This window comes from Monodelphis domestica, chromosome 4 (genome assembly GCF_027887165.1).
Source record: "Monodelphis domestica isolate mMonDom1 chromosome 4, mMonDom1.pri, whole genome shotgun sequence".
Classification (NCBI taxonomy): Eukaryota; Metazoa; Chordata; class Mammalia; order Didelphimorphia; family Didelphidae; genus Monodelphis; species Monodelphis domestica.
The window spans coordinates 288,582,731-288,601,941 of record NC_077230.1 but is presented as its reverse complement, the minus strand read 5'-3'; the positions used below and the strand labels follow the sequence as shown (position 1 = coordinate 288,601,941).

General features: G+C 39.6%; 1 protein-coding gene across 2 annotated transcripts; it reads right to left on the bottom strand.

Annotated features, from left to right (window-relative positions):
* Nucleotides 1-649: 649 nt before the first annotated feature.
* On the bottom strand, nt 650-18,471 carry C4H22orf15 (chromosome 4 C22orf15 homolog). Of its 2 annotated transcripts, XM_007495176.3 has the most exons (6): nt 17,791-18,471; nt 14,983-15,069; nt 13,504-13,620; nt 12,990-13,064; nt 1,155-1,261; nt 650-1,070 (listed from the first exon to the last, which is right to left on the bottom strand). In XM_007495176.3, exons 1-6 carry the CDS (start codon nt 17,834-17,836, stop codon nt 1,062-1,064), a joined length of 441 nt encoding a protein of 146 aa, XP_007495238.2. In that variant the 5' UTR covers nt 17,837-18,471; the 3' UTR covers nt 650-1,061. The 2 variants fall into 2 exon arrangements, with proteins under 2 accessions (XP_007495238.2, XP_016277325.2); XM_016421839.2 differs by lacking the exon at nt 14,983-15,069.
* Between the last annotated feature and the right edge of the window lie 740 nt (nt 18,472-19,211).

Below are 19,211 nucleotides of genomic sequence, written 5' to 3'. Positions count from 1 at the left end.
CATTTTATAGACAAGGAAGCTGAGACCCAGAGAGGTTGAAGGGGTTTGCTCAAGGTCACAAAGATAATATGTGGCAGAAGGGGAATTCAAGCCTATGTCTTTCTCCAACTCTAAATCTAGTACTTCTCCCTTGGTCCCTTGCTGCCAGTTGTGGCAGAGAGAAAAGAATTAATTTGTTCTTCTCCGGGTGGGATTCCATAAGAGAAGGAAAACCTATTTAGGAGTTCAGAATAACATCTCAAGGACATTTTGTTATTGCCATAGGCCCAATGGGTTGAGAGAGTTCTTATCTCAAAGAAAGCAAACTGCTAGGCTCTCTTGCCTCCTTATCTCCTCTGCCCTTTAGAAGTCAGAGGAGTCCCTCCTGAAGACATTGCTACCTCTTCAAAACCTCCCCACACCTGGTGGAACTCATGATAGGACTCTTGCTGTGTGTGTGTGGGGTGGGGGTGGTGCTCATGCTATGTAACTTTTTGCTTTCTGATTGGGTAGTCTTTTGCACCTAGATTTTAAGTTTGGCCCCAGACCATGGGTTTTGAACAGAGTAGGTGGGGGTTTGTGTCAGGAATCTCTAAAATGCTTGTATCTGCACCCACGTGTTGGGCATCATCATTAGGGTGTGACCCCTTCTCATGAGAAAGATTAAATCTTTTTTTTTTAGAGCAGAAACTATTTTATTTATTTAAAAAATGTTTAGAATTGAAAAATTTTATTTAATTAATGGATTTAGAATATTTTTCCATGGTTTCATGATTCATGTTTTTTCCCTCCCCTGCTATCCCTCTCCCACCAGCCAACACTCAATTCCACTGGGTTTTACATCTGTCATTGATCAAGACCTATTTCCATATGATTGATAATTGTACTAGAGTGATCATTTAGTCTACATCCCCAATTACATTCCCATTGACCCATGTGATCAAGCAGTTGTTTTTCTTCTGGGTTTCTGCTTTCATAGTTCTTTCTCTGGATGTGAATAGTGTGAGAAAGATCAAATCTTGCTTTTGTTCACTTTAAGGATCTCTATTTCTTTAAGCTGATCATCTCATACAGGAAGGATCTCAGTTTGCCTGAAACAGAAGCAAAGACAGATTTAGTATGTGTTAGTGGTAGAAAAGATGAAGGCCAGATGAGTCTCCCAGTTAGATACTCACCTTTCGACTCAGACCCTCAGCAGTCAAAGCTTTTCTCTTGGTCTTCCCAGATTTTGGTTGTTTCTCAGACACTGGGGAGATGGAGTCTCCTACCAGGTTCAGGGTAGCTTCAAAGAATTAGCACAGAGCTCTGATCAGGAAGGGTTGTGCATCTACATTATTGAACTTTTCCAAGTCTTAAAACTCAGTCAACTAAAGTCACAATGGCCATCCATTTAGAGGAAAGCATCTTTTTTCCAAGGCTGAAATACCAAGCAGTCCAAAAATACATCAGCATACATGGCATCCTGACCAGACTGGTCTGCTGAACATACCTTTCTACCAAGAGCCAGGGAATTAAAATCAGTATCTTTTATTTCTTCTCCTGGGCTAGTGAATGTTTGTTCACTATTTATTGGATTTATCCAAATTAGTCCTCATGTCAAATTCATTTCTGGGATTTTTATTGTCAGTGAACAGATGGAAAACTATATAGATTACAGAGGGTCTATAATAAATGATAATAACAACAGCTAGCATTTCTATAGGGCCGTAAATAGAAAGTGCTTTACAAATATTATCTTATTTGAACCTCACAATGACTAATGTTAGTATTATCCCTATATACAGATAAGAAAATTGATACACAGAGTGGTTAAGAGACTTGTCCATGGTCACACAATTCGTAAGTATTTAAGGCAGATTTAAATTCACATCCTCCCAACTCTAAGTCAACACTAACCATGGCACTATCTAGCTGTCTCTAAGTCAGATTCAAACTGAATAAAATAAATGATTGGTTCAGTTTCCATTTAGAATCTATTCCATTAATTTGACTTTGTTCCCACTTAGTCTTTTTAAAACTTCATTATCATTTATTTACTCCTTCACTTATTTATGTCTGCATCCATCCATCCATTTTCATCTATCATTTATTGATCTATTTATTTTTTGACTTAACATTTTTTCAATTATATGTAGAAATAATTTTTTCAATTTTAAAAAATATTTTACAATTCATATTCTCTCACTCCCTCCTTCCTTAGCCTTTCCCAAGGTGGTAAATGGTCTGTTGTAGGTTATATCTGTGCTTTCATGCAATACATATCTCTATATTTCCCATGCTGTGACAGAAGACACATCACACATATAATAAAAATTCATGAAAGAAATAAAAGGAAAGATGTACTTTGATCTGCAATCAGATTCCAACAATTCCTTCTTTGGCTTTGAATAACAATTTTTTTTTTTATCATGAGTTCTTTGTAGTTATTTTGTTTTGCTGATAATAGGTTAGTTCTTCACAGATAATCATCGTACAATATTTCTGTTACTGTATATAGTGTTCTGATTCTGCTCACTTCACTTTGCATCATCATATAAGTCTTTCCAGATTTTTCTGAACTTCTTTTGCTCATCATTTCTTATGGAGAAGAGTATTCCATTTCAACCACACACCACAACTTGGTTATTTATTCCCCAGTTGATGGATATCTCCCCACTTTCCAACTCTTTGCCACTACAAAGATAACTGCTAAAAATATTTCTTGTGCAAATAGGTCTTTTTCTCCTATCTCTATCTCTTTCAGACACATACCCAATAGTATCTGGTATTGCTAGATCAAAGGGTATGGTTTTATGGTCCCTTGGGCATGGTTCCACACTACTCTTCAGAATGTTTTTATATCCCAATTTTCCCACATCTCCAGATTTTTTCATTTGCCTTTTTGGTCATATTAACGAATCTGATAGGTGTGAGGTATTATCTTAGAGTTACTTAATTTGTATTTCTCTAATCAATAGTGATTTTGGAACATTTTTTCTTATAACTATAAATAGTTTTAATTTCTTCATCTGTGAACTGCCTGTTCATATCCTTTGACCATTTGCCAGTTGTGGAATGCTTTGTATATTTATAAATTTAATTCAGTTTTCTGTATATTTGCGAAATGTAACCTTTGTCAAAGATATTTGCTATAAAAGTTCCTCCCCAAATTTGTGGTTTCTCTTCTAAGCCTGATTGCATTGGTTTTGTTTGTTCAAAACCTTTTAAATTTGATGTATAAGATTATTTCATTTTTCATTATATTCTTTATGCCTTGTTTGCTTATAAATTCTTCCCTTATCCATAGTTCTTATAGGTAAACTTTTCTGTGTTCCCTTAATTTGTTTATGGCATCACTCTATTTCTAGATCAAATATCCATTTTGACTTTATCTTGGTATATGCTGATCTATGCCTAGTTTCTGCCAAATTGTTTTCCAATTTTCTCAGCAGTTTTTGTCAAATAGCAAGTTCTTCCCCCAATAGTTTGGATCTTTGAGTTGATATAACACGAGAGTATTATGTCACTAACTACGGTGTATTGTGTACCTAAACTATTCCATTGATTCACTCTATTTTTCAGTCAGTTTGTTTAGATGAAATTTTGAAATCTGGTACAGCTAGGACCTTCTTCCTTGCTGTTTTTGTTTATGAATTCCCTTGATACTCTTGGCTTTTTGTTCTTCCAGATGAATTTTATTATTTTTCTAGTTCTTGGAGATAATTTTCAGGTAGTTTATTGGTATGGCACCAAACCCATAAATAATTTAGAAAGGATTATCATTTGTATTATATTGGTTCAGACTATCCACTAGTAGTTAATATTTTTCTAGTTGCTTAGGTTTGATTTTATTTGTGTGAAGTGTTTTTTAATTGTGTTCATATAGTTGCTGGGTTTGTTTTGGTAAATAGGTATTTCATATTGTCTATGGTTATTTTAAATGGAGTTCCATTTTCCATCTCTTGCTGTTGAACTTTGTTGGTGGTAAATAGAAATGCTGATACAATCTATTTATTTTTAAAATGTAGGATTCTAAGATTCAGAGGGATCCTCCATCTCTGCAAAAAAGCAATTTCTAACTGGATGTGGCACTGTCCATGTGTTATCCTAACTATTGAGATAGAGGGGGTGGATTTCTTCATCTTGAGAATTCTGAGATGTAGTGGGCTAAGCCAATTTGGTGTCTGCACTGAGTCTGACCCCAATATGATGAACTCCTGGCAGTAGGAGGAAGTTTACTGGGATGCCTAAGGAGGCATAAATTGGCACAGGGCAGAAACAGAGCAGGTCAAAATTTCTGTGCTGATCAGCATGAAGATCAGGTCAATAAGTGACGGGTATGACAGGGAAGCCTAGTCTTAAAATAGAAAACAAAAAGCCAGTTCTGAGGTCACTCTCAGAGAGGTCTGAAGTCTCCAAGATGGGTTGTATGTATGCTACATGGGGTTATCAGAAGTGTCATTCATGAAATGAGACCTCAATCACCCCTGCCTAGACCTGAGGTTTTCCTCAGATGATTCTCTGCTCCTCAGGCACTGGAGAGCATCCAGACAGTTCTCTGCTTCCTACTTCCTACCTCCACCATTACTCTCATGTGCCTTTTAGGTGCTGCTTCTGATGTATTCTACCATATTAACCTCTTTTGCTCCTTCACAGGAGGGCTGGGCTAGCTTCTAGGAAGCTTGGCCTGAGCTATTTTGGTTCAGTTTGGGTGATCTGAACCAACCTTTCTTTTGTTCTTGGTGGTCCATCCCTAAAGAACTTTCTTGGGGTCCCATGGTAACTCTATCGCAGAATGTTCTCTCCATTGGCTTTGTTTCTAGGTGTCCAATCCAACCATATCAATTCTAGATAATGGAGAGGGACAGCCCTAGCATTTTGTCATGATCTTTTGATCCCTTGAGTCCACCTATCATGGTCCATGTCTCCCTATACACTATTCTTTTGATGATGTCTCTCTGAGGCACCTTTTTCAATCATAACATGATGCTGAAGACCTTTTTTTCCTCCTTTTGATATGTTCAAGGACTTTTATGTAGCTACTCTGTATACTTTGAGAGCTACCAAATTTAAAAACATTCAAATCATAATCTAAGGGCATTAATAAAGTTTCAAAGAGGTATCAGATGTGGACCTGCAAAAACTCCCTAGCGTTTTCTTACATTTCTTACACCCTGCAAATTTCTGTATTGCCTCTGTGGAGTGTCCTAGCCAAGAGTCAAACATTTCCTTTTCTTTTTAGTAAGGATTCTCCTCTCTGTCCATTCTGAAAGTGATTCTCCTTTCCATATGGAGCCCTCATACTGGCTGGCTGGCAGCTGTCCTATGGGATTTATCTCTACCACTATCCCACTGCCTGCTGAGAAGAGTGACTGTATTCTGGGAAGCTCCAGCCCAGGGCTGACTGACATTAGCCTTTTACACCATCCATCCTTCACCATGAGGGCTTCGAAAATGTGCTTTAACTCCTGGTCATTGGTGATGGGTTCAGTAACTAATTTTCAATGGTCCTTCACTCCCTTTTCAGCTCTCTCTTTAAATGGTTTGGAATGTTTCAGGCAGCTCACCTAGTACAACTTCACTGTCTTCCTTCTGCCTTACTTCCAATCCTCCAACAACTCCACAGGATGACATAATGTCCTTTCATTGATTTCCTTGGCATAGTTAGTAGGCACCCCTATCCCTCAAACCCCAAGTCTCTTTATATCACTCAACACCAATTCTCAGATGCTTGTGCAGAGTGGAAATACATAATAATTTATTACAGTGCTTCAGATATGAAGTCCAGTTGCTCACTGAGTAAAGTTCATAATAATTTGCTTGGTATTCAAAGTCTTTTACAGATTGGCACATTACTATCCCCCCCCCCCCAATACTTCTGTATGTCTTCTACACTCTAGCCAGACTGCATTATTTGCTGTCCTTTAAAAACAACCCTTCAATTTTCCACTTCCATAGGGTACTCATGCTTTCTGTCTCAGCAGTACCTTTCCTCTTCATCCTTTAAAGTCTAATTCAAATGCTTTTTCTTCTATGAAGTCTTCCCAGATATTCCCATTGGGTGGTTAGTTTGGCCTTCATATCTTCCACAAGCTATTTTGTAGTTCTCTAAGACACTTATCATGCAATGCTGTGTAATAAAATTGTCTACCTCTGTGTCATCACCATATCAGACTGAGTTCTTCAAGAGGAAATTCTATGCCTTTATCTAAGCTTTGAATTTTCCCTGGGCCTAGCATAGCTCTGCATGCATAATTATCTTCCAAATCGGGCATATATATGTATATATATATATGTATGTATATAAAAGTTATATAGTCCAATCTCATTTTACAGATGAGGAAATTGGGGCCCAGGGAGATCAGATAGATCAAGCATCTGCTTATTGAAATATGATGTGATGCAGTGTTCATTTTTTGAGGGGAGGGCTCTGCCATCATTATATGTTTGAGATGGGAGATGGACATATCTGTAAAGAGCCCCCACTGTCTGTTTTGACTCCCCCAGGAAATAATGTAATGGACTGGCCAGGCTTATCTCTTGCGAGCATGTGACATATACTTGACTGATGTAATCTCCACAGGGAAGAGGCTGGGGACTCTGCTTCTGGGAAGGCTAGATGACCTGGAGTGGAATCGCCCTGCTCCTGAATTCAGAACAAGAACAGCTATTGCTTCCAGTTGGCTTATCAGGTGAAGAAGAAGCACCTTTTGATTCACTTTGAATCCAGAAGGCACTATTGAGCCAAGGTGTTTTCTGTTTCTTTCCTGGCTATGGTCTAAATTTTTTTAAAGGTATTTAGAAAACATTTATTGTTTTTTTTTAGGCATATCAGCTTTGCTTATATGAGAAAGAATGTCACACTCTAGGGTGCAACATCTGCTTCCTGCCGGGTTGGACCAGAGATCTCTAGGAGCATCTATTTTCAGATGACCACTTTGCAGCTAGAACTCATTTTGGATGGCACAGAATGGCTCTTAATCAAAACTGATGGTTGAAAATCCTCTAGCAAGGACTGTTGCTATCAGTCTTCTGGTGGAGAGAGAGGACTTGGGACTTTTTATCCCTGCTCATGCTGCTATAAAGTCTGTCAATGCATGGTTTGCATCTGTTTTTGTTGTTTCTATACTTTTCTGCCTTTAGGAGAAAAAATATCTGAGACAGAACAAAATGGGCTGCAACCTTGTAGACCTTGAAAGGTTGAGAGAGTGAGCTGATAGAAATCCAGGCACTAGAGTCCAGACCACAGTTTGGAGTCTAATAGCATAGCCCTGAGGAATGATTGGCATCTAAGCCTGAAAGTGGGTATATCCTTCAGCCAACATGCTCAGCAGGGCAGCAATTCTATCCCCTGGCTATTCTGAATTCAGAAATGAACTTGATGGGAGGCAAATCCTTTGTGGAAGCTGCTCTCAATTTGAGCCCACTTTCTCCAGGAACTGAGATAGTTTAAAGGAGAGTGTTCCACCATACGATGGAAAGAAATGCTTTTACTTTTGTTCTTACCATATCTTTTCAGTAAGTTTCTCTTTGTAATAGCTAATCGTTAATTGGTTCAGTGGTACAGGCACTAATCACTAGTGATTGATACTGGGAAGAAAACACCCTAATAAGAGTCAAGCAGATGGCATTAGAAAGACTCTTCCAACCCTTCAGGGGTGCTACTATAACCCTCCAAAATTATGTAGCCAATCATGGTCTGGAAACCCAATGAGCTAGTGCATGTGTAGATTGGGAGAGGAAGGTCAGAGTCTTCCTATAAAAGCGTTGGTGAGTATTGGCACATGTGCCCAGCCAGCGTGGGGGAGCCGCTTTGTTCCCCCTCTTCCCAGCACCCAAGGACATTTTTTGCATGCCTCACTCCTCTGTCCAGCCACCCAAAGTGAGCCCGTCCTCCCTCTGCTCTCTGGGGGTAATGCTGGGGGTGGCTCATGGGCAGCTTGAAGTGGCAGTTTAGCACAAGAACTTGAAAACCTTTGCCAATGTTGCCCTACAATAATAATGCTGTTTTCAGTATGATAAAGTCTTTAATTAGGTTCAGCTCTGCAGAGGCAATAAAGCCCCACAACTTTCAGGGAGTGGCTGGCTGGGCTGATGAATTGGTTCGTACCTTGACAGCACTCTGTTGATAAAGGATTGCCTAACTGTTAAGTATTATTGTTGTTAATGACATTGGGAAGGAAGGAATGTGGGCTAGTCACCAGGCTATGCCTTGATGCTGGGCTCTAAAAGAGTTCCTGTTGACCGTTCTCTCTCTTCTCCCATTGTACAGACCCATAGTGAGATAGCGGGGTAGGATGGAAGTCAAGGAAGCACCATGGCATTTTACCCCAGGCTCTTCCTATGTTGGCCAAATTAAACATGCTATTTGCAGATATTAGCAGAATATATAGTGGTTCCTAGTGGGATTCCTTAGATTACTTCAATGGAAACAAAACCATAGGTCTGAGAGCAGGAAAGCACCAAGAACATGTAGTTCAGTCCAAGACCTGAAAATTATCTGGTTACTTATTTTTTTATCGTAGTTTCCTACTGAGGAACTTTGTGAACATAGTATATTCTCAATAATTTTTTTCAATGATTCTTGTAACGAAAGAATAATGTTCTAAATTGACTAATAAAATAAAATAAAATAAATAATTATTTTTCAGCTATTGCTTTTAATCATGTCCAAGTCAGCTCTGGACAAGGAGCTTGTGGGAATGCAGAGAAGACAGGTCTGCTTTTAGAGAGCTTATCAGCTAGTTGGTATGCCAGGACACGGTTAAGAAAAGAAGTTGAAAGGGATCAAAGAAACCATCAAGTCCAGTTCCAGTCCATTTTACACAGATGAGGGAACTGACTAAGACTAGGTTAAGTAACTACCTGTGGTTATACAGTTAATAAATGTCTGAGGCAGGATTCAAACCCAGGTCTTATTTACTAATTTGCTAACACATAATCTTTTCCCATTTGTTTTCTAGCTCACATGCACATGTGAACATTAGAGTCTGAAAACTGTTTTACACTGATTATATAATTTCAAACTTGGGAGGTAGGTGTTATTATTTTTTCCAGTTTGCAAGTGAAGAACTTGAGATTGAGACATTTAAATGACTTGCTCAGAGTTCCATTACTAGCAAGTGTCAGAGGTGGGATTCAAACTCAGATCTCCTTGACTCCAAATCCAATGTTCTATCCAGTCCTGAGAGCCTGGACTAGATACCATCTGAGGTCCTTTTGAGCTTCTGATCTTTGATCCTCCATCCTAGGAATGTACCACTCTTCCTCTCTAAAGCCACCTCCCTCTATGCAATCTGGGCCAATAATATGCTTTCCTTGGCTTAAGGTGAAAACAGCCTGAAGCTGAACAGGATGGTTCTTTTCTCCATCTGTTCTTCCTATTCCTACTCACACACACGTCTTTGGAGCCCACAAAAAAGGCGAGGAGAGTTCTAGGCATTCAGAGCTTGTGCCACCCAGAATATGGCTTTGATTGATGTTATCAATTTGCCCCCAGGAAAATTCAGGCACCTGTTTCCGTTTGTGCCCCAGCTTCCTCATTTGTATATCCAAGAGAATAACAGTTTTCCTATCACACAGGACAACCGGGGTTCACTCTTGGATGCTCAGGAGATCAATGATCTCACTGATTTCATGGTTTGATGTAAGTTGCAACTCAGCCATGCTTGCCTACCCTGGTCAACTCCTCTCTACTTCCTTCTATAAGTATGGCCCAGGGAGCCCACCTAGCATGCTGGAGACCCATCTAACTTCCTCCTGAAAAAAATTTTACCCTTACTTTCTGTCTTAAAATTGATATTAACTATTGGTTCCAAGGCAGAAGAGTGGTAAGGGATAGGCAATTGGAGTTTAATGACTTGCCCAGGGTCACACAGCTTGGATGTGTCCAAGGCTAGATTTGAGCCCAGGAACTCCCATCCTCAGGCTTGGTACTCTATCCACTGAGCTACCTAGATGCCCCTTCCTCCTGAAATTGAGAGACTGTCTGACACTCTGGTTGTCTACTTATCATCCCTTCACTTGACCTGTAACATTCTGTTTTGCACTTCTATGTTTTTAAGATGACATCTTTCATTAACTTTCTTCAAAGATCCTCATTGATTATAGGACAATAATAATAAATGGTAGCATAACATAGAGCTTTAAGGTGTACAAAATGCTCTATAAATATTCTCATTTTATCTTTGCAGCAATGCTGGGAAGAAGGTACTATTATTATCCTTATTTAATAAGAAAAGAAATCGAAGCAGATAGAGGTTAAGTGATTTGGCTAGGATCACACAACTAGCAAGTGCCTGAGGTAGGTTTTGAATTCAGTTCTTTCTGAATCCAAGTATAGCCCTCTATCCATTGTGCCACCTCCATTGTTCACTGTATATTTCTTTTCTTTTACAAAGAATTATTTCTTGATACCTTTTGTTATCATATCATCTACATTTCCCAATGTCCCTCTCAGAGATTTATCCCTTTTATTTTTTAAAACCCTTACCTTCCATCTTGGAGTCAATACTGTGTATTGGTTCCAAGGCAGAAGAGTGGTAAGGGCTAGGTAATGGGGGTCAAGTGACTTGCCCAGGGTCACATAGCTGGGAAGTGTCTGAGGTCAGATTTGAACCCAGGACCTCCCATCTCTAAGCCTGACTCTCAATCTACTGAGGTACCCAGATGCCCCCAATTTATGCCTTTTAAACAAATAACTTGACTTCTTTTCACATCTTTGTTTCTATTAGTGCCATTTTGATCTCACTTAAAAGCACATCAAAGAGTATGATTTTGAAGTTTAAGTGTAGAAGCTCTAGTGTTATTATTGATGGTGAAAACATTAAAAAAATCTTTGCAGATCTTTCCCACTTTTCTGTCTCTTTGTTGTCCTATTTCCTCTTTAAATGTACTTGGGATGACTTTGTTTAGTTGGGTCTTTTCTCAAGGTTTCTTTAAACTGGTTCTTACCATCCACTGACTTTCTTTGCTTTTTGAAGTGTTACATCTTATATCCATCATTTTTTTGGGCAAGATTTTACAAATGAATTTATATGCTAAAGCAGGGTTGCCTTTGGTTGTAATAGTTGCTGTCTTTTTAATCTCCTCATTAATTTATAATGATAAAACTTCTATATAAAATTAGTATAAACATTTCCCATTTTTTCCATTGTCAACTACTTTTTAAAAATAGCTTAAGTCTGTTGTTTAAAATGTATGGCATAATTGTTTCTCATTGCTATTTTTTCTTTTAACAAAAAAACCCAATACTAATCTTTGCTCTGACAAATTAGTGGTTTGAATTTACACAGTGGATTCAAGGATAACACCCATATAAATAATGAATCTTTTCCTGTCTTCTAGATATAAGTATTTTTTACTTTTATGATATCATTTTTATGCTTTCCATATTTCATGCCTACTGGTTCTTTTCTTGAAGAAAAAGTTCAAGAAAAAGTACATAGAGATGTAAGGCTTCAAATCTGTTTCTTATGTCATCGATTTCTCTTTTTACTTCTTCCTGAGGCCAAGCCTCAGACATGGGATCAGCACTTATCTTCCAGGGCTGTTGTGAGGTTTACATGAAATTACATCTTTGAAGCACTCAGCAAACCTTAAAATTTTGGGGATAAGAATACACTATATGGTAAACATTTTTGGGAAAAATTAGGTGTAGACTGGTATCTTACATTATTTACCTCGATAAAATCAGAATGGATATATAACATAGGTGTAAAAGGAGATATATGCAAATTAGAACACTAGGGAGCATATCTATCAGATTTATGGATAGGAGAAGAATTTATGAGTAAATAAGATAAAAGCATTGTAAGGTATAAAATGAATAATATTGAATACATTAAATTAAAAAGTTTTTTTTTTTACAAATAGAACTAATGTAGCTAAGATTAGATAGAAAGCAGAAAAAGAGAAAAAATTATAGTTTCTTTGATAGAAGTCTCATATCTAAAATATATGGACAACTTTGTTAAATTTATGAAAATATGAGCCATTCCCCAGTTCATAAATTTCAAAAAAATACGATAAAAAAGTTTTGGATAAAGAAATCAAAGCTATATAAAACTACATGAAAAAATTCTCTAAATTATTATTGAATAGAGAAATGCAAATCAAAACAATTTTGAGACGTCATCTCACACCTGTCAGATTGTCTAAAATGAGAAAGAGACAAAATGACAAATGTTTGAGAGAATGTGGAAAAGTAGGGACATAATCACTATTGGTGGAACAGCAAACTGATCAGATCATTTGGAGAACAACCCCGGAATTGTGTTCAAAATGTTATAAAACAATGTATATACCTTTTGAGTCAGCAATACCACTATTATTTTTTCCTAAGGTGATCAGGGGAAAAAGGAAGTTTCTATATTTTCTAATATATTTATTGCTGCTCTCCTTGTGGTGGCAAAGAACTGGAAACCAAGGAGAGACCCATCAATTGGGGATTGGATAAAAAAGTTGTGGCATATAATGGTGATGGAATACTACTGCAACAGAAGAAATGACGAACAGATTAATTTAAAAAAAATGGAAAGGCCTATATGAAGTTATGACACAAGAGAGCCAACAGAATATTACATACAAAAGAAATATTGTTTGAAGAATGATTTGTGTAGGTCTATCTCTAGAGAAAAACTAAAAAATTGAAACGAGCAAGACATAGACTTATATATACATTTATCTTTTTGTTAAATGATGCCTTCTCTAAGAGTTCAGGGAGGGGAGGGAGGAAAGAAGAGAGAGAGTTACCTGGGAATTTTAATGAAACAATCAAACTAATTAATTAATTAATTAAAAACTATAAATGCAAGCTATTTTTCTGAGGCATCAGAATAGTACTATATAAATATTGTGAATCAAATGAGCTAATATGTGTAAAATGCTTTGTAAACCACAAAGTGCTATGCAAATATCTGGGGAAATAAATATTTGTATGTTTGTGTATGTGTCAGATTTCTCTTCATACCTAGAACTAATCCTTTCTTCCAAGAAACATTTCTGAGGTATTTCTCAGAGGATCCACTCACCTAAAAACTTAGAATCAATAATTTCATGATCCTTTAATAGTGGCACAAATATTGGCTCTGGTGAACCTTCATTTCCTGGTGGGGCAAAGGAGATTCATTAATTTATTTATTCCCTTCTTCCTTCCCTCCTTCACTTGCTTATTCATTGGCAGTTCCCTAGTATACAGCTATAGCTGGGAGGGCCAAGCCCAGTGGGGTGACACACTTTGGAAAATGTATATTGTCTTAGTCAGGAGCCCAGAGACGAAGAGATTTCTATAAGATTTTGGCAACTTCCTGGAAAAGGCTTGTGAGCATTCCTCCTTATGGGAATGGGAGAAGTAATAGCTACATAGATTTAGGTTTATTGATTACTATTTGTTAATTATATTTATTACTATTGTCTTGCCTAAAGGCCACGGAGTGGAAATTCATCTCAAACTCTCTGCTGATCCCCGGGCTGTAAGACAACCTCTCCCCAAACCAATTCTTCACACCATTCCTGGGGTGGATGTATTACTGGGATGATACATACGTGTTATGGCGATAGGAATATAAGTTTCTCGAGATTTCAGCAGCTCAGAAGCATAGAGTTGGGGGTATTGGAGAAGGTTTTTCAAATGACCACTGTGGTCTGCCAGTTCAACCATTCCTATAGTCCAATAGAAGAGTAGGAGTTAATTTATAGGTGATGAACTGAGCGAACTGGATAATGGAGGACTTCCGATTTCCCTCATTGAAGCAGATCTTTTAAATAGCCTGATGGATGGGGCAATGTTCCTCCCAGACCACCTACACTTTCAGGGTAATTCCAAACCACACACTTTGGAGATCCTCTCATAGGGAAGTTCTCCTCTGAGTTATATAGGCTTAGCAAGGAACAGGGATGGGATAGATCAGAAAAGGAGAGTTTTTCTTTTTACTTGGTTTTATTCTGTCTCTATATCTGTGTCTATACTATTTCTCTGTATTTGGGTCCATGTTATTTTTCTTGTAGCTTGGGTCTGTGTTGTCTTTTCTCATGTATATATTTCTTATGTTTCTTGTGCCTGGGCCAGGATAATATCATTATCTGCTTTTAATTTTTGTGTAAAATAGAGATAATAACAATAATGATAGCCTGCCTATATACAAGACTTTTTAAAGATTTGCAAAATGCCTTACATACATTATCTCCTTTTATCCTCACAACAACCCTAGGAGGGAGATGCTATTGTTCAGGTTCATTCATTTTTCAGTTGTGTCTGACTCTTCATGACCCCATTTGGGGTTTTCTTGGAAAAGATATAGGTGTGGTTTTCCATTTTCTTCTCCAGCTTATGTTACAGATAAGGAAACAGGCAAACAGGGTTAAGTGACTTGCCCAGGTTCTCACAGCAAATAAGTGTCTGAGGACAGATTTGAACTCAGAAGATGAGTTTTTCTGACTCTAAGCCTGGCCCTCTATTCTCTATGCCACCTAAGTATCTCTAGATACTATTATAATTCCCATTTCACTGATGAGGAAACTAATATATGAGGCAGGATTTGAATCTAGACCTTCCTGACTTCAAGTTCAGCTTTCTATCCACTGGGGTACCCTGATTCTTGTAGATGAAAATTGGCTGCAGAGAAGCACTGTGGGAATAAGAGAGCTATGAAATGTATTTTGCTTTGAGCAGCTTGTTGGACCATTTCTTAAAGAGGAGTTCCCATCAATCTGATGAATTCTAAGAAGGAAGAGGTGCCCGCTAACCACCCCAGTTTCTCTCTGGCATGACTTGTTCTTGTCCTTGGAGTATGTAGGAAATCCCTGCCCCAGCCCAGTGAAGATGCTTATGAGAAGTGTATGGGTTGACTGCCCTAAATTTCTGTTAAATCTGGAGAGTTGGAAAGGACCTAAAGAAGTCATCTCCATCTTGCAATCAAGCTAGCCTCCACTCTTCCAGGGCATCCCTGGGAGGCATGAAGGGGAAAAGTGGTCAGTGGGAGGGTAGCCCCCAGTGTGAAACCCTGAGCATCCAATTCAGCTTACCGTCAGGTTCACAGCCACAACGCTGCTTGATATGGCTCAGCAGCACCTCTACTTTGCAGTGAGAATTAAACAGGATCTTTTCATGATCTGCAGGAAGAAGTCTGAGGCTGTGATTCAGTCCCACTACAGGGGTTATAGTGACAAGGCTCTTGGTCAGGAGTTGGGTTCTTAGGTGGGGAGTGAGAGGCTCACTGCTATTGTTTTAGGGGCGTTTTATTGTTTTACAGCCAGGGATGGGGGCAGCAGGTGCTCTGGAATCTAATCCTAGGAGAAGCCAGAGGAAAACTAGACAGTTTTTCTGATGAGATCCTTGAGTCTGTCTCAAGCCTGGGAATTCAGTTCAATGAATGTTTATTAAATGATTGCTATATATGAGGCACTGACTTAGGCTTTGGAGAATACAAAGAATTTTTTTTTTAATTGCCTTCACGGAGCAATTAGGAGGCTAGAGATGGGTAGTCCTGGGTTCAAATCGGACCTTGGACATTTCCTAGCTATGTGACTCTGGGCAAGTCTCTTAACCCCCATTGCCTAGCCTTTACCTTTCTTTTGTCTTCAATTGGTTATATTGATTTGGGGTTTTCTTGGCAAGACCAAGAAGGTAATGGTTATAAGGACAGCCAGCCAGAAGGTAACAGTTATAAAAATAGTTATAAAAATGGTTCTAAAAATCACCTCAAATCAGACAAATATGGAAAAAGGTTTTGCATAACTGTACATGGATAATCCTTATGAAATTGCTTGTGCTTTTAAGCAGGGAGGTGGGGAAGAATTTGGAACTCAGAATTGTAAACAATTGAAGGTTAATATTGTTTTTAAGGGTAATTGGAAAAAAGAAAACATTAAAAGAAAAAAGAAAAAGGGGGAGAAAGCACTTTGCAAATTAAAAAAAAAAGCCACTCTGCTGTCAGGGAGCTTACACTATGCTGGAGAAGGGGGGAGGTATGTAACACACACACACACACTCAAGTAAATGTAATCTATGTATAAGATGAAAATTGTATAAAGATGAGAATAAGAAAAGATCATGAGAAAATTTATGGCTGGGGCAGATCAGGAAAGCCTCATTTTCAAGGGGCCCCCAGACCAGGGATGCAGTGAAGAGGGAGACCATTCCACCCATGGGTGACCAACATGTGCAAAGGGGTTAGAGAAGTTGGCCTCTCCCAGAAAAGAATGGTGTGGGAGGCAGAATCTTGGCAGAGCTTTTCCACTCCAAATTATTCTTCGTGGTACTTCCATGGAGGACACATACCTGTGCAATGATGGGAAGAGTTGCTTCAGTCTGGGCTTTGTCATTTGGGCTTGGCAGATGGAGATGGAGTAGGAGGTGAGAGAAGGAAAACTGGGGGAGGGAGGTGTCATAGAGGGAAGAGTAAGGAAGTCAGATCACAGGGAAAGCAAGCACACAGGCATCACCTGAGTCATTCTGATTATCCTTGAGATTACTTTGGTTTAATTCTGGGCAAGCAGAAAGGACAATAATGGCTCAGCAATCAAGAAACCAGGGCTCTAGGCCTTGGCTTTGCTACTAGTTGTCTGTGTGATTTTAGGAAATGTTCTTTCCTTGGCCCTAATTTGCTTCCATGCTATAGGAGGGATTTGGGCTAGAGGACTTCTAAGGTCTCTTTCAGTTCGAATAGTTTTTGATTCCATAACCCATGGGCCTCTGGTGTTCCTCCTTTCCTATCAAACAGCTCCCACAGCAGGGCTGAATGCAGGAATGTTGTGGGACAGGGTGAATGAACCTCTTGGCTGTGTGTTTATGGGAAATGATTTGGTGGGTTAGGGTAAGGGGTGGAGTTATCCAGTTTCCAGTTTACTTATTTCTGGACTAGCAACGTATTTCCCTGTGGACAGTGGAAAGTAAAAGTTAATAAAGAGTCTGCGTAAGGACTATGGGCACAGAATGAGTGACGTATTGTGGAGAATATAACCAGCAAAAAGTCCTATTGTGTGAGAGGGTCAGAACAGTATTTCTAATTCCAAAACTAATAATAGCTGGTATTTATGTAGAGCTTTAAAGTTTGCAAAGGATTTCATGTGGTACCTCATTTGGTCCTCACAACAGCCCTTTGGGGTAGATGCTATTAAATTCATTTTACAGATGAGGAAAGTGGAGCAGTTTGAGGTTGAGAATTTGAACTCAAGGACCAGCTCTGTATCTGCTGTGCTACAGAGCTGCCTAATTGTTATCCTGGGTGAGAATTGGGTCTACACTCTCCGTGTCAATCCAGCCCATGTACCAACTCTTCCTACTGAACACCAATCCATCCTAGGATGGTTTTCTATGTGAACTAGTCTCAAGGACCTTTTTTGTTGTTGTTCAGTCAAGTCTGACCCCATAGATTTTGTCCATTGGGTTTTCTTGGCAAAGAATACTGGAGTGGTTTGCCATTTCCTACTCTAGTGTGTCCCTATTTTACAGATGAGAAACTGAGGCAAATGGGGTAAAGTGACTTGCCAAGGGTCACATAGATTTGAATGCAGATCTTCCTATCTCCAGACTCAGTGCTCAATCCACCACACCTCCTAGCTGCCTTCCTTAAGTACTTGGCTGCTGGTGTAAGGAAGTTTAGAAAAGGAGTAGCAAGAGGGTAGTTAGGTGGCTCAGTGGATAGAAAGCCAGGCCAGGTGTCAGGAGGACCTGAGTTCAAGTCTGACCTCAGACACTTTCTAACTGTGTGACTCTGGTCAAGCCTCCTAAACCCCAGATTGCCTCGTTTTTTATCATTCTTCTGTCTTAGACTTGATACTTAGGTTTTTTAAAAGAAGAAGAGGGGTTAGCAGAGAGGGGATTCCACTTACCTCCATAAAGAATGGTGATAAACATTCTGATAGATGGCTTAGTCATGCAAGGAAGGACAATGCTGGCTCAAGATCAGTCCAGTCTTAGGGTTGTGGTTAGCCTCTTCAAACCAAAGACATCAGGCAAAGACTTGATCCGTGCAGTCCAACTATCTTGCAACTGCCTTCCTAGCAAGGTTACTACCTTGGACCTGGGGACAGTGGTCCGGAACTCTGCTATGGGGGTCCTTGAGGGTGGCGGTAATGATGAGGAAGACTAGTGCAAGAGAAATCTCACCCTAAATGCTGGGTCCAAGGGCAGTAGGCAGTGGGAGCGCAGAAAACTCAGATAAGGGTCCCAGAAGACTTTTGGGGAAATGGGCAGGTCTCAGGAAAGAAAAAGCAGCAAAGGCAGCTGCCCTGTCTGCTCCCATCCCTCATGCTCACTGGTTTGTTTTGTTTGCCAGATTCCTTGCCTGGATTCCTACTCCATGGAGAAGGATTCGTAAACATTTGCCCAAGTTGGCAAGATTCCAGGGCCCAGGCAAGGTTTGCTTCTGTGGTTGTGAGAAGTGGGGTCCCTGATCAGAATTCGCCACAGCTCTGTTGCTGCTGGGGCTGTGAATACCAACAACTGTCTGGCTGGGGGCCAAGGGCAACCTGGCACACCTGGGAGATGAACAGGGGCCACCTGGGTGAGAGGAAATGACACTCTGAATAGGGAGAACCCCAGGAATTCTAGTCACCATAGGAACTGTTATTCTTTCCTTCCACTTCCCCTTGAGGTTTCCTCTTCCTAAACTAGCTCCTCCTTAATGCCTTTTGTGAGGGCCAGGAACATAGATTGTTTTTATCCCTGCTCCTGCCTTGAATGCTTTCCCCTTTCCACCAGCCCAAATTCTCTCCATCCTTGGAGCCAGATGCTTTCAGGGAAGTTCTCAGCAGGTATTGGGTACCTACCGGGAGGGCCCTTTCTCAGGCGAATGAAGGTCTCACAGTGGAGTCATTACTTATGGAATTGATTTCTCCTTTCCATGTGTAATTCATATCTCCTCATGCCAATGCACTGAAGGTGCCATTCAGTATAAGGCCAGGACAAGGAACAACAGGGAACTAGGCCATGGCGTTTTAAGAATGGAACATGGACCCATGCTGCCCAGTTCTAGTTATTTCTCAGAATCTCATTGCTTCTTGTCAACAGAACAGCCATTATTATGCTATATGTGAGCTCTTTCGTATAATGAGTCCGTGAGGGATTGGGATCAGGGCATTTTTTATCTTTATTCTTAGTACCTACCTGAAGTTCCCCCTCGCCCCTCATCCCACCTCCCTACTTGCTGCTGAGGATTCATAGGACAGCTTGGACAAGAGTTGCTCTTGTATAAGAAAACTTGGATAGCTTGTGATATGTATGCTTACAGGGGGTGTTCACATTGATGCCA

Coding starts and splice junctions, on each gene's coding strand:
- C4H22orf15 (XM_007495176.3), bottom strand. CDS start 17,836: ATGACTAAGCCATCTATCAGAATGTTTATCACCATTCTTTATGGAG. Junction 13,065..13,503: donor TATTCCTATCGCCATAACAC/GTATGTATCATC, acceptor TTGCCCCACCAG/GAAATGAAGGTTCACCAGAG. Junction 1,262..12,989: donor TATTGATTCTAAGTTTTTAG/GTGAGTGGATCC, acceptor AATTCTTTGAAG/CTACCCTGAACCTGGTAGGA.